The 17177-nt window shown below is 45.7% G+C and overlaps 1 protein-coding gene across 1 annotated transcript; it reads left to right on the top strand.

Moving 5' to 3' along the window:
• The first annotated feature begins 10608 nt into the window (after positions 1 to 10608).
• Positions 10609 to 15690, top strand: KCNJ8 (potassium inwardly rectifying channel subfamily J member 8). Its single transcript, XM_075715061.1, has 2 exons — positions 10609 to 10973; positions 14790 to 15690. Exons 1-2 carry the CDS (start codon positions 10609 to 10611, stop codon positions 15688 to 15690), a joined length of 1266 nt encoding a protein of 421 aa, XP_075571176.1.
• The last annotated feature ends 1487 nt before the right edge of the window (positions 15691 to 17177 follow it).

The raw sequence follows: 17177 nt of genomic DNA on the forward strand, positions 1-17177 counted from the left end.
GTGACAATTATTTGGAATGGACATTTTAAACAATACCATTACCGAATAGGAAAGTTGCTTTTTTTTTTTTTTAAAGGAAATAAATCAAGTTAGTGGCTGCGAGGACTCCGAATTCTGAGCTGAGTTTATTACTGATCTTTTGTAATTTTTTGTAACTTCAAACTTGGTTTAGATTAATATTATATGACATTTCAAAGGGTCTCTTATAACTAACTATTCATACTCCTTCTGTTTTGTTATGAAGACCTCTTAAAATGACCTGGATAAGTTTGCCATTTGACATAGCATAAGTTGTCTGTATGTGTGTGTGTTTACACACACGTGAGAACTTTTATTCTAAAGCAGCATATGGTACGAGTAACTCAAGGTTGATTTCCTTTCTGTTCAGAAGAAAGGTTTCTAAGAAAAAAAGTATGCTTTTTTCAATGCCAGGCAAAGATCCACGTCACATCAGTCAACAGGATGATTCACCCACTGGAGGTGTCCGACTCTCACCAATGCCTGCAGAAGTCGAGGCAATGAGCTTGAACTAGATGTCTGCCTTTTTGATCGCTAACTTCATAGCCTCAGGGAGCCTCTGAGAGGTAAAGACAGACAATCAGTGAGATTTTTAGCCATATATAAACCAAAGAGGACACACTGATCCAGCAGCATTTCCTGCAAGGCAGACAGCCCTATAGAAGTCTGGAACAGCTCTGATAAGCCAGGGGCATAAAGTAAGGCCAAGTTTGCAAAGAGACATCATTGTCTTGTTAGGCAAATTGACATGCAAAAGAGGTATCTCAAGTGTTCTCAGTTCCAGTTTCACTGCAGACCTGAAAAAGCTCTTTATCTGCAAGAGCTTGCCTGCTTTTTCCAACTGTATCATTTAGCTGAAAGAATATATTATCAAAGACTTCTCCAGTGCTTGGATAAGCTCCTTTTAGGTTAGTGTAAACTAGCAGAATACCTCTGCTAAAAATTAATACATCTCCACTGAATTCAGTCAGTACCAACATGAATATGGCCCAAAGGATCTGGCATCTCATTATATGCAAAACCTCTGTCAGCAAAAAGTAATTGTACTGAATTGTGTTTCCTTAAAATACAGATGACATCACTTTTGATTGTGATCAGATAGGTGTCTTCAAACTTCTTATTCAATAAATTGTTTGATTTAATTAATTCCTTTCTTTTTGCTTCCTAAAGCCATGGGCTTTCTTGCTTTGTTGTGTAAAGATGCCGATATATTCACATCCCATTCTGTCATGAGAAGCTGAAGGAAACATCACATGTACATTTTACACAAGCTATGTAGACATTTTATCACAAATGGAGATATAACGTATTTGAGGCAAACAGCTACCTTTATAAAAAAGCTGTGGACAAGGGCCATATTTTCATTATCATGTTTCTATTATCTAGTGGCAAAAGTTGGAGTGTGTTTCCCTTGCAAGTACTTTGGCCCAGCGTCCCCAGTGTGACACTGCCAACAGAAATCAGTTCTAGAATGTCTAGTGAAACCACACTGCTACTCGTTAAAATCTCTCTGGAGCAATGATTATCCCATAACATGTATTTAAAAGCAAAAACTAATTCAGCACATTTGCTATTTTATATCTTCAAGTAGTATCTTTTGAAAGCCTAATTTAAAATCAAAATATGTTATGTAAATCCTCTGACATGAATTCAATGATGACACGTAAAAAGCTCTTTAGTTTCTTTGGAAATAAATTCTTTCAAAGGCAAAACTAAGAGAGTACTAAAAAAAGTCTGAAAACAAAACTGTAAATCAAATTCTTCATTGCCATGCAAACATCCCAATCATTTCCACATTGTTTTTTTTTACTGCTCTGGTTTTTCTCCACCAGAACTGACCTCTGTGTGGAATTGTGTGGAAAGATCATCAGGTTTTCAAATTAACAAAAAATTGTTATGAAGTGTAAGTTCTCTGACTCTTAGAAATCAGCAATGTGCTGATGCCGTTTTGGCAGGACAGCTTAGAGTGTTGGCTTGTACAAAGCCACGGAGTTCAGAGAAGCTTCCAAATGTAATCCTTCAAGACAATAGAGATTTTTAGAAGAGTCTTAATCTATTTGCTACATAGTTATTATTAATTATTAGCTAGTAATATTATTAACTATTGATAGCATCTGTCTGCTGCTAGACACTACCCATGCAGATGTAACAGACATTCCTGGCAGGAGCTGTTTACTTCTCTAATATAATAAGCCACATCCTGAAGAGACTATAAACAAGCAACCATCTAAAATACAGATATATTAAAAAAAAGCCCAACCTTATTTAATGTAATTGACATTCATCACATGCAAGATGCCTTCTTTAATTTTCATTGAACACAGAGATTTTCATCCTATTAATTACTATATAATAATGCAGCATTCAGCTCACATGTTACCATGTTGCACACTTCACTGCCCAGTGCATTCGCTCCCATGTATGTATATTAGTCTGTTTTATATATAAATACTTTACATGGTTATACATCCTTTGGATAAAAGGTATAAGTAAGTAATGAACAGTGCCACCTAGCACTGCCCATAAGAGTGTCTCATAGCTATTCCCATGACATTTCTTAACTCTCCCTTTAATTTACTTCAGGGTTTCCTGGCTGTACCAGCTTACATCCATAAATATCACTCAAATGTCCAGTAAAATATTTAACCATGTAACTAAGGAACTAATGCAGCTTAGTGTAAATGACATGGTCCAGAACCACCACCCTTCAGTATCACAGTTACAGATGCCCCAAAGCAGCATATTCTTTGAAAAGCAGAAAGTTAGACATCCATATCTAATGGTTATATGTGTTTTTATCATACTAGTAGATTAGGCCCTCACTCTTTCAGCAATACCAGCTATGACCATTAGACCTCTCCATCAGAGGCAGGAACATGAGGTTCTAAGAGGCTCTGAGTACCACAGATTTTCATGGCTGAGTCATTCAGGTTTGGGGCCATCTACTTCTTCAGGTCTCACCACAGCATCCAAGATCAGAGGGCTTGGACTTGCCAGTTGTTCTGTGATGTGATCTTAAGATGAGAGATGCCATCTCTCTTCCATCAATGGCATAAACTTAATTTAACCCTCACTCTGCAGTCAGCAGAGATATCAATCACTGCAGGCAAGGGGAGCTGGAAGCACAAACATGGAGATACAAAAAATTTCCATTTCACAAATCAGAAGAAAAACCTCCTTCAGCTGGTGGTATGGCCCTCTGAGTCACCTCTGGAATTCTCAGAAGAGGAGACAAAATTCTATTGTACTACTCTGAGGCTGAAGCCAGCCATAAGCCTTCTGGCTCCTGCTGCACAAAAGGAATAAGCACTGTTTGGACAAGGAGATGGAATGAAAAGCCCTCGATACCCTCAATACCTGGCTTTGTTGCTTCAGATACCACCAGAAGAAAAGGAGAAGAGAAACGGAAGTTATCATTTGTCCCAGCAGTAGGAGTACATACCCTCTCTTAGTTTCTGGGGTTTTGCTGCTGCCAGCACTTTGCCAGAGGCAGCTTTACCTGTCCCTAGAGCCAACTCTTAGGCTCTACCTACACTGCTAAATAAAATGGGAAAAGTGGCACAGCCCACTTGTGAGAGCATCCATGTGTCTGAAACCACAGCTATCCCAAAATAAGGTTGCCTTGTTCATCCAGCACATTTAGAACAGTCTCTGGACCATGCTTGGGGCATCCCACATCCAAGCTGTGCCTGGTTAGTAGGTGGGAGGGTGCCACTCAACACAAGCCAAAACCCTGCCATGGAGGAATTGAGAAACAACATTGCAGTGGAAGATGTTTTAAAAAATTCAGGTATTAGACACTTTGAGGTATCATGTAGTGAGGAAATCCCTGCCCCACAAGACTTAAATTCCAAATGTTGTATGGAAATCCGAGATGAGACTGAGCAGAGGGAAGAGGGCAACGACACCAAGGAAAGTGCAGAGCCGTGCCTGATCACTGAGGAGCATGTTAGCAGACCTTGCTCTGAGACTCTCTTGAGTTTGGGAACAGCTCAGACATTCAGAGAGCTCTGCTGTTTTGAGTATAGCCTGCTATGGGCAGACCTGTGGCAAAAAAATGGAGGAATGCAAGAGGAAGATGCTAAGGAGTCCAAACCCTCGTTTACCTTTTCCCCAATGCCCTGGTGATATGAAGTACAGTACTGAAGCTTCCCACCAGCTTTTCTACCCCAGCTTCAGGGAGGCAGCTTGGCACTGTGCAGCAGGTTAGGAGCTTGTAGGAAGTCATCCTACACTGTGGTTTCACCAGTGCGTGAACTTAAACCATTTGATGCCTCCATCTGATGATGGATCATTAGAGTTTGGCAAAAAGTGGGAAGAGGAGCATCCACATCTCCACCAGCTACAGGAGGCAAAGAGTTCACATCTCTACTCAGTGTATTCAGAGGCTGGTCTGGCCCATAAACTCAGAAATGAGAATCATCACAGAGAGATGGATCAGCAGCCAGTTTTTCCACAGAAAAAATGTCATCAGGGAAACAGCCAATGAGCCAGAGGGGAGAAGCGCCTAAGGCAAAGAACACTCTAATTAGCAACACAGCTAGAGACTTATTGTAACCATGTTCAACCTACCTGGAAACTGATTTCCATAAATTATGGCATGGGGAGGCAAAGAAACAATCCCAAACTGGTCTCTTCCCAGAGCCTTAGAAGAAATTCCTGCTCCAGGAAGGGGCACGTAACGTGACAGATGTACTTCAGAGCATCAGGTATCAGAAAAAGGCTGTACCACTTTGACTATTGCCATCTCACCCTGTAGCAGATACTGACTTAGGTAAGTCCCAGATGTGACAGGACAGTATTTCTGTACGTTGAGCTAAAGGTTTAAACTGAAGGATGTGGGAGCTACTATCTGCGGTGAACTGAAAAAATGAGAGGATTACCTAGCTTTGCCAGTCGGGGATACCATGACCTATCAAAGTGGACTGGGTAAAGGTGGTGCCAGAGTTCCTGATATGGAGGTGTTGTGACAGGCTGAGTCTCTGTAGTACTAAGGCTCAGCAAAGTGCAGCTTTGGTTTTCGGCCTGCACTGTAAGTGAGAGATCTGGGAAGAAACAAACACACAGCTAAAATTAAAGGGAAAGATAGGAAGATTGGTAAGTAGTGTGGGGCTGCAAGAAATCTTGGTGGGTTTTGCACAAGGATTTAATATGATGTGGTCATCTCTAGAGGGAAATGAGGCTAGGGCTTATGGCAGAGAGTGAGTGTAAGGTATTTCCCGGAGCATGAGGCATTTCTTTCAACTACCCCTTTCCTGGCTCAGGCATGTCCCTGGAGCAGAGGTGGAGTTAGGGAAACAGAGGCTAAATGATGTTGGATTTCATAAATCGGATGACTGCAGGAACTATGTCATTTGGGTGTGATGATCTTTCCTCTCTTCTCCCCCCTCCTCCCCCACAGTGCTGACTGTGCTGGAGGCCAGAGGCTGCAGCCCCAGTCCAAAATAGTTCCCTGCCTGCTCTCGCACGCAACAGGGCTGAATCCATTTCTCTAGGACCGTGCCCTCTCTCACTGACACGTGCTAGTGGCCCACGAGCCGACCCTCTGCAGAACCAGGGGAGCCCTCAAAGGACAGCAGCATTTCCTAGGAGAGGCCACAGGAGCCGGAGAGGGAGCGTGTGCTGCACTGCAAGCAGCAGCAAGGGCCCAGCTTTGAGCAGGTTTGGCTGGAGCATCGCTGCCCACCAAGCCCATGGAGCCAGCTGTGAGCAGAGACAGTCTAAAGTCAGGCTAATGCTGTTCAAACTATAGCAAGCTCAGACCTGCTTGAAGAGCTAAGGATGTGCTCTAGGGGATGCGGCTGCTGCCATTTAAGACAGTTCACCCAAGATGGTGTGGGTCTCTTTCTTCCCCATGCTACGCAGAGACCAGATACAAAAGTAGGGGATACCTTGGCAATGGCCAGCAGTGCCCATCAGCTCACTGAGCTGCAGAAGATAAACCACAACGTATCACCCCATCTGCTACCTGGTGACTACGTGCGGGGGGATAGAAAATACTAAACTCCCAGTGACAAATGCACCAGACCCCCTTTGTCAGTACTGGAAGTACCATAACAGAGATCTACAGAACTGCCGACATATTGCTAGCTTTGCAGAGGGTTGACAGCCTGCACCCCATACCCTGACACGCACAGAGAAGTCAGAGCACCAAATTTTGTCGAACAAGGCAGCTGTATCATTTCCAAACCAGATAGTTTTAATGGGAAACAATCCCTCTGCCAGCAAACCCACAGAACATCTACAAATTTCATTATGCAACTTAGTAATATTGGACAAGGGGCACTAGTTACATGTATTTTGATGATGAAGACTATTTTTGTCCTGCTGCTCTTGCATGAAACAGAAAAAAAAAAAGCTGGTTCAGGGTAACAGATGCCCTTAGTCTGCAGTTTCTGCTCTTTCATGTTTGATGGATCTACTGCCAGTTCAGCTGGGGAAGAGTTCATCCATGCTATCCGAATATGGCTTATCAGCTTTGTGTCTTTGTGGAAGCCTCGTGCTGAGTGCATGACATCTCTGGATGCCTGCAAAGTCATCCTATCTCTAAGCTAAGATTAGAATTTCAAACAAAACTTATTACGAAGCAGGATTTTCTGAAAGGGCTGGACACAGCTATAATGTGGAAATTTCAGATTCATGTCTAAGCACTTTATATAATCCTTTTTTAGATAGGCATAATTGTAAAGTGAATATCAGTAACTCTTGTGGGTGGAGGGGAAATGAAACAGCAAGAAGGGAGACGCATGACGGGCCGTGATAAAACTGGACCCAAACCTGCCATCAATTCTGATCATTTTTTGCCTGAAAAGGCTGTGTTCACAGCACTCAGACACTATGTTCCTTACAAAAAGGGTTAGGAGACATTTTGGGAGATTTTCCCAGCTATTACTTAAATCTTAGACTTAAATGTGCATGTGGCAACCAAGCAAGTATTTAAAAGGGCAAAGGGGAACATTTTTAGTTGCTGTCACTCTCCAGAGCATATTCATACGCTGTAACTTGGGGAAGCGGACTCTGTGCTCAAAATCATGTCTCATAATGTTTAACCAGGAAAAGGGAATAGTTCTGGTGCTCCTGATCTTCACATCCCGGTGGTCGTGGCCCAGCAGGCTTCCTCGAAGCTCATCTCAAGCGTAAGAGAGGAGGAAGGCATCCCTTCCTGTGAGGGGGAAGCTCTTTCAGTACGGAACAGGTGGAGATGGAAAGACGGGATTTTCTGAGCACTTTTCTTCCAATGTGTGACGACGGGGAAAACGATCAATAGCTTTTATTTAGCCACACTGGGGTTGTGCCAAGATTATTTGTGTGTGTTTGGTGGCGGGACCCCTTCCTATCTCAGCTACAAAAAATCAGGCCTCTGCCTGGTGCCCAGTGAAGGGGGAGGAAACCTCCAGCAGGTTAGCGGGGAGTAAGTGGGGCTGCGAGGTCGTAGGAGCCTCTGACAGCACCAGTGCTGGCAGCAGTTTCTGTTCCACCTGACCAGCTTGAGGCAGGTCCTTCCTTGCTGCCTCTGAAGACAATTTTCATCCATTTTGCCAAACGAGCTGCTAACCCACACACTAACTTTTGTGTCACACAGTCCCAGCCGCTGCCAGCAGAGAGGCAGGGCAAGGAGCACACCAGCAGCTGAGGGGCCTTGGCAGAGCGAGAAGGGGCTGAGGCTGAACACAGCCGCGGCAGTGGGTTATGCTTTAAGGTGGCAAGTAAGTAAAAGTAACATTTCTCGGTGTCGCCGTGTCCCTGTTTATAAAGCTGTGGATTTCAGTAATAACTTCAGAGGAAACTGTGCAATTGGGCATGTAAGGTGAGTAAATTTGTGTCAGAAGCAAAAGAATGCAATTCAAGGATCTTATGAAAAAGGGGGGGGGGGGGGGGGGGGGTCCAGGCAGTTCCCAGCTGTTTCTTTATTTTTTTGAGATGCAGCTAGCAGCCATACTGGGGAACTTCAATCTTCTTTCTAGCCCTAGCATGGAACAAATACTTCATAGGAGCTAAAAGGAAGAAAGGAGAGGGAAAATGAAGAGGAAGAGGAGAAGGTAAAGGAAAAAAGGAAAAGAAACTTTTTTGCATGTGTATTACATCCATTATTTTGAATAGTTACACCCGAGTGAGATGCACGTTTGGAGGCTGCATCAAACAAATGAATCAGCCCCCCAAGACCAGTCTCTGCCACCCCATTTGTAGCAGGGTAACACCCTGGGTTCTCCGAGCCCAGGCTACGTAGTGCCATAGCTGGCACCAATGACGCTTATCCTGCAAATACCCACCCAAGTGACATCACGTATTTTACTCAGAGTCTGATTAGAATCTAAAGGTAATTGTTTTAGATCCTGATTTTTCAGGCTGGAGCTGGTCATCTGCCTAACATTAATTTCATACACAAATCTTTAGCTAATTGCCTATTACGACTGGGGCTTTGAGTCTGTGTCATTTCTGACTACTGGATATCTGGTATTAGAAAAGGATAGTGCTAGAAAAGTTTCCAGGAATCACTCATCTATTTAAAGTCGAGCACGTGCATGCGTTCAACAGGGTGGATATCTTCAAGCTGAGGATTACACTGCCTGTCAAATGTACCTTCTCCAATTTTCCAAGCCTGAATACACTTAAAACCTTCCTGACTGCAGCAGGCCTGTCAGGCGTTTCTTTCTTTCTCTAGTTTACAGAGACAAGTAAGGAATTAGGTTCTGTATAAACTTTATACTGTATAGGTCATTCACTTGAGTGATACACAGAAAACTTTAGAAACCTCCCTACTGTACACACACACATTCCTTGGGCACGGAGGAGTTAATCCAACACAGTGACATCTCTGTGCTTTGCTTCATTAAAATGTAAATTTAGATCTTTTCCTAAAGTTGATTTACTGTTTATTCTTCCTCCTACAAACCCTAAGACTTCGGAAAAAAAAAGCTGCGATTTCCAAGAATGCAAGTTTCCATTAAACACAAGAGCCAAAACTGTAAACCTCGACCTGTGGGAAAAAGAAAGAACTTCTGCGATTTCACTGTTTGTTTTTTGCCATTGTGCGTAATTTCTCCTATACCCGTCCCATTTACGAATACCCATCTGCCAATGCCCATTACACCAGCTGAACATTATAACGGGCCTGACTGTGCCCAACAAGAGCTGTGAACCATAAAAAGGAATGTTTTTTTTGGGTAGGTTTTTTTTTTTTTTTTTTTCCTTGCAGAAACAGGTAATTAAGTTTGTCAAAAGCAGCAAAGGCCATGAGATTCTGGCTTTGGTCCTCCAAACACTTACGCACATGTTTCGCCTTCTGCCTGCAAGCCGTCTCCGCCAGATTCCAGGTAAGAGAGAGTTAAAAAGGCACAACTTTTGGCTTACCAGAGGAAGCAAGCAAGCGTGCCGCTGCCCTGCTGCAGCCGGGGGCTGGCTTGGCGTAGCCAGGCAGAGCCGGCTCCCCACCGAAAAGCCACCGGCAGCCAGTGTAAGCACCCCGCTCCTCCGCTAAATTTGCCCGACCCAGCCTAAAATGCCCCAGCACCCCACCCGCCGCAGGTACCGCACCCAGCCCCGCCGGGCCGGGCCGCCCCGCCCGCCGCTCAGCCCGACCCCGGCCCGGGGCTGCGGGGCTGAACCGCCCGGGCCCCCCGCCCCGCCCCGCCCCGCGCCCCCCGCCCCGCTCCGCCCCGCCCGGCCGGGCCCGGCCCGCCCCGCCGAGCCGCGGCAAGTGGCGGGGGGCGGGGGGCAGCCGGTTGAGCCCCGAGGCGGGGCCGGGGGGGGGTCCCTGCGAGGCGGCGGGGGGTCCGGCAGCCCCTGCCCTCCCCCGGTGGGGCGGGCCAGCCGGCGGGCAGCTGCCGGCAGCCGGGCTTTGCGGAGGTTTGTTCTGTCACGCGTTTGGGGACGAAGTTTGGGAATAAAGGGAGGGTTTCCCCGCCTAATCCCGGAAAGGAAGGAGAGCCGCGAAGGGGAAACGCGACCGCCTGCTCCGTGGAGTCCCGTTCCCTGCCTCCCGCACCTCCAGCTCAGCTCCTCCTCCTGATGCTTGCGGGGCGCTGGGCAGGGGCTTTCGGCAGGGCTGCTGGCTGCGCCGCGCGGCTGTAGCCGCAAGAAATGAGTCTCCACGGTCTCTCGGCAGACTAACCTTGGTTCAAACCAGACAAGTCTGATTCTTCAGGTCCCGAAGGATGAGAATAACTTAGTGCTCCGTGTTGCGGTACCCACCTGGGCACGGCTACCTGCTGGAGGAACAGCCTGAGGAACCGACCTGCCGTACGTCACGTTACTTTGCACCAACTTTGCAAAACCGTTCTGCAGCTTCCTTTCCTGCAAGGAGTGTCAAAGTAGCATCTTTCGTTTCTCTTGCGAACCGATACCACTTGCTCATATGCAGATGATGGTCTGAAAGAGGGAAGGGCACCGTAGAATAAGTAGTCACACAGTGACATTTGATGTAATGGTTGTTGGTGCGTGGCACCTAAGCGGGGCTTCTCGCTGTAGCGCGTAGGTGACACATCTGACCAGGTTCTCTCGTTTTGCAGGGTAGAGTGAGCCCTGCGGAGACGCACTAGAGGGGCCACCCCCCATTTCGCATCTCGCTGAGTGGACTATGGTGGCAGAAGGATGTTGGCTCGGAAGAGTATCATCCCTGAAGAGTATGTGTTGGCACGGATCGCTGCCGAGAACCTGCGCAAGCCGCGCATCCGAGACCGGCCACGCAAAGCCCGCTTCATCGCCAAGAACGGGGCATGCAACCTGGCACACAAGAACATCCGTGAGCAGGGGCGATTCCTGCAAGATATTTTCACCACCTTGGTGGACCTGAAGTGGCGTCACACGCTGGTCATCTTTACCATGTCCTTCCTGTGCAGCTGGCTGCTCTTTGCCATGATGTGGTGGCTGGTGGCTTTTGCCCACGGCGACATGGACCCAAGCACAGAAAGCGCTACAAACAGCACGAAGTGGACACCATGCGTGACGTGTGTCAGGTAAAGTACGGTCGGTGGGACGAAGAAGGGGCGGGAATGGAGCTGCCTGCTGTCCTGCTGATGCCTAAAATGCAGCTTTTGGTTTACGTGAACCATTGTGTCTGGTTGAGACAGTTGAAAAGTGCAGTGTTTTCCTCTAGATTACATAAATTCAGCAGGCCCTCCAGGCTTGGAAAATACTGTACTGTAGATTTCTTTGATTCCTTACAGGATCTGAAAGAGAGGGAGACCTGCTGCTTTTCATGTGTCTCCACACTCTGTGGGTAACATACCTTGCCTGTCGAGATAAGAGCCTGCTACAAGAGTGGGTATGTGTTATATGTATTGTAACGTTGTCTACGGCAGCGGGAGCATCCCCAGCGTGGTGCGAGCCACTCGCTGTACTGGCAGAAGGTGGCCGCCCCAAGAGCGGTGCCTGAGACGCAGGGCATTGGCCGTGGGTGTCAGGCAGGGCTAGCAAAAAAAGTGCCACTTAGGGCAAAACTAGGTGTCTTTCAAGATGAGTCTCATGAGACAGCTAAATATGGGGTGCTCCAAAATACCTTGATGAAGCCATGGGCCAGCAGTTTGACAGAGGAACAGTTTCCATGACATGCATGATGTGTCAGACAGTGAAAGCTTAAGGGACCACTAGGTTAAATGTCACCCATTAAAGTACTTCACCTTCCATCCCCAAAGCCATGACAATTTTCAAGGCACTGATAAACTTACACATACATACACGGAATAGAAGAGCGTTTGTTAATCGGGGGTGGGGGTCAGCAATAAGATCGCTTCATCATCTCATCAGTAAAATCTCTTTTTACAGCACTAGGTTTTTAAGCAGAAAAATCCCGATTCGCTATCACCAGACTGCCCCAGATCAGCTGCCGTTACACATTGCAGTGCTGTGAGGGACTGGGGGGGCTGCAGGGTCCGCTGAGACATCAGAGTATCCGCTTCCCTTTTCTCCTTTCTCCTGCACATAGGTTTGAGGCACCTCACCAAGTTTGAAGGGACACTCTATTGAAGGAGTGGAGATTTCATTCGCCCTTTGTTTTGACACTTTTTTGCTAAATGGGGATTAAGCCATTAAGCTGTTCAGCCAACAGCTGCTCGAGTGTCCATGTCCAAGCTAAAGGAAATGGGGGTTTTTCCAAGCTAACCTTCATTAGGTTGGGGGTTTGGGGTCGGCGGTGGGGGTTGCCGTCTTACTTCTTTTCCAATAACTGACCACAAGCAGTTGCCTCTTAAATGAGACGTCATGACCCAGCTTGCACCCGCTGGGGTGTCACCCCTGGCGTTTCTGGGATTTGTGGGATTTGTCCAACCCGAATTAGCGAGTAGCTACACCCTGCCGGCTCTTCAGGGTCAACCAGGGGGACATTCCTCCACTTGGCTGGCAGCTCCCTCGGCTTGACCCACCCCATGGGGCTCCCCACGGGGCTCCTGGGCCACCCCGCAGAGCCTGAGCCGGCTGCCAAGGGCTTCGTGCCACTGGGGCGAGGCAGCCCCACAGCCGCGGCTCTGCCCCTCGCTCCCTCCCCGTAGCCCCGGCTGCGGCAGCCCCATGCAGGTGGCTCTTCCAGGATGGCTGCTAACCTGCACTGCAAGGACAGCCTGGAGGGGTGTGAAAAAGCAGAGCAAATGAATCCGTGTAACTTTCTGGTTTAGCCCATGACAAAGAACACGCATCGCTCCCTCGTGCAAGTACCTGGGGTGGTTCAGCCAACAGCTGCTCAAGTGTCCATGTCCAAGCCATGGAAAAACTTTTCCTTTCATAGCGAAATACTTCATCTTGTTAAATCTGGCTACCGCTTTGGATGAAGTCATGAAATAGCAATATGATTGCTGACATTTTTAAGAATGGTGAGTTAATGGAAGTATAACATATTTAAAATTGCAATGATATGTATGCCAAAATAATGGCAAATATTTTTTAACCTACTTTCCTGAGATTTAGGCCCACAGATATTTCAGGAGAGCTTTCTTGGGTAGGTGCCATTATAGATTTAAGGGAAACGTGGTTTTGGAAATTTTAACCAGTGCCTAGAACTTGCGCAGCACTTTAATTTTTCAAAGTACTGCAGAAATTTCTAAGTCTCACAGCTCTTTGTCACACCAAGTAAATGTTATCCAAAGAGGAAAACTGTTACACAGCTCTAAAGCAAAGGACCTGGGAATAGTGTGATTTGGAGTTTCTGGCTCCCTTTTCACATGGTCAAAATGCTGTACAAACTTGCGGCTTCAGTTACTTCCACTGTAGAAAGGTGGATTGTCTTTTCTTTTTTTTTTTTTTTTAAAGGAGTACTGTGAAGGGAAATCAGAATATTTACTCCACAGAGCTTTAAGTTGAATTAAGCTGAATTAAGTTTAAGCCAGAAGCTTCATTCTGCATGTAGCTGAATATTCAGGAACATAAGAAATCATTCTGTGAATTCTATTAACTAACTCCTTCATCCCTGATTTCTTCAGCATGAAATGCAAAAATAAACCCCTCAATACAAGGGAATATGCCAAAGATTAAAAAAAGAGAAAACGCAAAAAAAGGACAAAGTTCTTTCAAAGATATCTTTGCAGAGACTGGCTGGTTTTCTGAAAGATGAACTTTTTCATCCTACAGAAAATTATCCCTGATATTGCCTATGCTATTTTAATGTCTCCTCATGACCTCAGGTTCACTGAAAATATGGTTAGGAAAAAAAAAAAAGAAGAAGTTATTTAAAAGCAGATTAATTGAAAAGCAAACCGAAACCAGTGAATGGTTTAGAACTATCCTCATAGACAGGGCATATATTTTGCATAGGAAAAACCATGCTGAGCATGATAATGCTTCAAATGTTGGTGGATTGCACTGTGTTAGAAGGGTGACCATGATATTAGTTCATATGAGACCCAATGCGCTGCATGTGTACCAGATAAACCCCGGGTACTGATTTGGGACATAAGAGACATTGGTGAAGGATGTGTCTGGTTACAAAAGGAAATGAAAGACCCTGGTGTATACAGGGAATATAGCATTGTGGACTACTATAAATAATGTATTTGGAAAGTTTGTGGACAGCATCCTCTGATGTCCAGCACTATAGCGTATTAGGGAAGTTTAACTTAATTCACACTTCTACAACCCACTCCTGTATTGGAATTTTCCAGCTAGTCTGGCCATGGCAGTGAGCTAAACCCAAACAGTGGGCGACAGTGTTGTCCTCCTGCCAGGATGTGCAGAGAGGACTGTGGAGGCCACTGGCCTCTCTCTGCAGCCTGATCCTGCAGGCTCAGTCACAAGGCAAGCAAGGGTTTGGGAAGTGTCACGGATCTGGGTGTGTTCCCTTTCCCTCCAGGAAATCCTGCTAAAGGGGATCATGACAGGTAGTATGAGTGGAATGCTGCAATTTTCCCTAATTTCCATTCCCTGCACAGGCTGGTGTGCCAGCCGGTTGCTCACTATTGCTAAAACCACTGCTCTCCACCAAGAGCTTCATGGGATGGAGAAGGTGGGGAAAGCCCAGGTGTTACAGCACTGTCGACTAACACAGTGGGTAGCATGTGTTCCTGCAGAGAGGATCTAGTGAGCTTCGCAGGGTCACCTAGTGTTACAGACAGTCTTTTAGGAGTTCAGGTTCTGACGTCTTCCCTGTCACCATTAGACACTACACCGATCACAAAAAAACAGGGTCACTGAGCATGTAATGCTTCTGCTGTTGTTAACAGAAGGCTTAAGAGTACCAGGACTGTACAAACAGGTCCTTAAGTTTGTTTCTAGAAAGTATATGTTAATAGCTTCTCAGTTTGTGTTTGATGTCCTTAGAGGTAACTTTGTGCAATCTTATTCTCCAGGTCTTTCACCTCCGCTTTCCTCTTCTCCATTGAAGTTCAGGTGACCATTGGTTTTGGGGGCAGGATGATGACAGAGGAATGTCCCTTGGCCATCACGGTCTTGATCCTGCAGAACATTGTGGGTCTGATCATCAATGCAGTCATGCTGGGCTGCATATTCATGAAAACCGCACAGGCTCACAGGCGGGCTGAGACTTTGATTTTCAGCCGGCAGGCGGTCATTGCAGTTCGAAATGGCAAACTTTGCTTCATGTTTCGAGTGGGAGACCTGAGGAAGAGCATGATCATTAGCGCCTCAGTAAGAATCCAGGTTGTGAGGAAGACTACAACCCCTGAAGGAGAAGTCATACCCATTCATCAAGTAGATATCCCTGTGGATAACCCCATTGAAAGCAACAATATTTTCCTCGTGGCTCCCTTAATCATTTGTCATGTCATAGACAAGCGGAGTCCTCTTTACGATATCTCTGCTGCTGATCTGGTGCTCCAGGACCTGGAGCTCATCGTGATACTTGAAGGAGTCGTAGAAACGACTGGCATCACGACGCAGGCGAGAACCTCCTACATAGCAGAGGAGATCCTGTGGGGTCACCGCTTTGTTCCCATCGTCACCGAAGAGGAAGGTGTGTACGCAGTCGACTACTCCAAGTTTGGCAACACCGTCAAAGTAGCAGCGCCACGTTGCAGTGCTCGAGAGCTTGACGAGAAGCCATCCATTCTCATCCAGACCCTGCAGAAGAGCGAGCTGTCCCACCAAAACTCCCTGCGGAAACGCAACTCCATGAGGAGAAACAACTCCATTCGGAGGAGCAACTCCATGCGGAGAACGAATCCCTCCCTCATCGTGCCCAAAGTGCAGTTTATCACACCTGAGGGGAGCCAGAGTGCCTCAGAAACATGATACAAAGCTCTGTGTGAGGTCAGTGGGCTTTGGAAGGAGAAGGCACCCGTGGTGTTTTGTTTAAATTTTCTTTTACTTAAGAAAATGAGAATCAGATGCAGAAAAGAACCGTGCAAGAACTATTTATTCTACTACTTAAAAAAGCACCACCTAATGGCATTAGGAAACACTTTAGCACTTAGTGTATGAATTAATTAAAAATGGCACGTACACTAAAGAAAACACAGTTCACTCATGTAATATAATGTGTATTTATACTTGCTTTAATGGCATGCTAATTTTTTTAATCTTATTTTTCCTATCCAGTGTCTCTTTCTTATCTTTTCTGCTGGCTGTCACAAAATGTGGGTTTTTTTCTATATAAGTGGGTTACCCACCTACAGGAAGAACTGAGTGCTTTTCAAAACTGCTGCATACAACAGCACCCACAGATTTTGTACAGGATATTTGGATATCGATCCTTTGTGGGTGAATTCCTTGTTCTCTTGAAAGGAGTAGCTAAATTCTTCAATGATTTCACTGGAGAAGAGCCAGGATTTTACCTTCAGTTTTTCAGATCTTTTCTTCCCGTTGGTTTATGGCAAAGGCATTTTGAGAGCAAATTCAGGTCAGCTAAAGTGACCTGACCATCCCACAGGAAAACTGGTGCCGCTCAGCACAGCACCAGCAGAAGAGCCAGAGAAACAGCACGGCCTCTTGCAGAGCACTGCTCTTCTTCTCAGGGTGCGAATCTCCTCTGTGGGACAGTGTGCGTCTGTAACATAGCTGTAGCCCAAGCTGAGAAACTCGAGTCCTCCCAGCTGCCACCTGAGCATCCATTTCACTGAAATTACTCAAGTTGGAAAAAGCACACGCCTCTTTAACATCCTCTTCATATCGGTGGAAGACCAAATCCTGTTTTGTTTTCTCTTACAGATTCGTACACTGAAGGGAACAAGTGTACTTCCTTCACTTACAGTATTTTTTGTAGGATTAAGTCTGTCTGCTTCAGCAGAAGGTTAGTTTTTGCCAGTGGGAATTCATGAATGGGAATGAGAGGGGACCATGCCAATAATATTAAAGATAGTATTTTCAAAACTATCTATCTGAACAATTTTCAAGGGGACTTGGGTGCTGCTGCTGAATTACTATTTTTCAGCAGTGTTTCACATGGCATTGAGAATTGGTGGTAAACAGCTTTTCTGTTAAAATTCAAATGGGCATTTGTTATCTAGAGCCTTTCCAAAAATGTCATCACAGGTTTTTCTACAAAAATAAATAAACGTTTGACTACTAATTGTATCACATTTGATAATGCTAAATTGATGTACTTTTTTCCTCTGTGAATAAGTAGTACAATTGTAGTATAATTATGGACAAATTCCAGTTCAAATTTCTTACAGGAGTTGCCTTATTAAGTCTGTGGCTTAAGAGAAGTACTATCCCTGTGCTGATCTCCAAACCACCTAACCACTTCAATACTTTTATAATTTTAAATATTTGTTTAT

The sequence above is a fragment of the Pelecanus crispus genome, chromosome 1 (assembly GCF_030463565.1).
Source record: "Pelecanus crispus isolate bPelCri1 chromosome 1, bPelCri1.pri, whole genome shotgun sequence".
Taxonomy (NCBI): domain Eukaryota; kingdom Metazoa; phylum Chordata; class Aves; order Pelecaniformes; family Pelecanidae; genus Pelecanus; species Pelecanus crispus.

Excerpts from the sequence above, each read along its gene's own strand:
- KCNJ8 (XM_075715061.1), top strand. The coding sequence starts at position 10,609 with ATGTTGGCTCGGAAGAGTATCATCCCTGAAGAGTATGTGTTGGCACGG. Across the intron at positions 10,974-14,789 it reads CCATGCGTGACGTGTGTCAG|GTCTTTCACCTCCGCTTTCC; the intron begins GTAAAGTACGGT and ends CTTATTCTCCAG.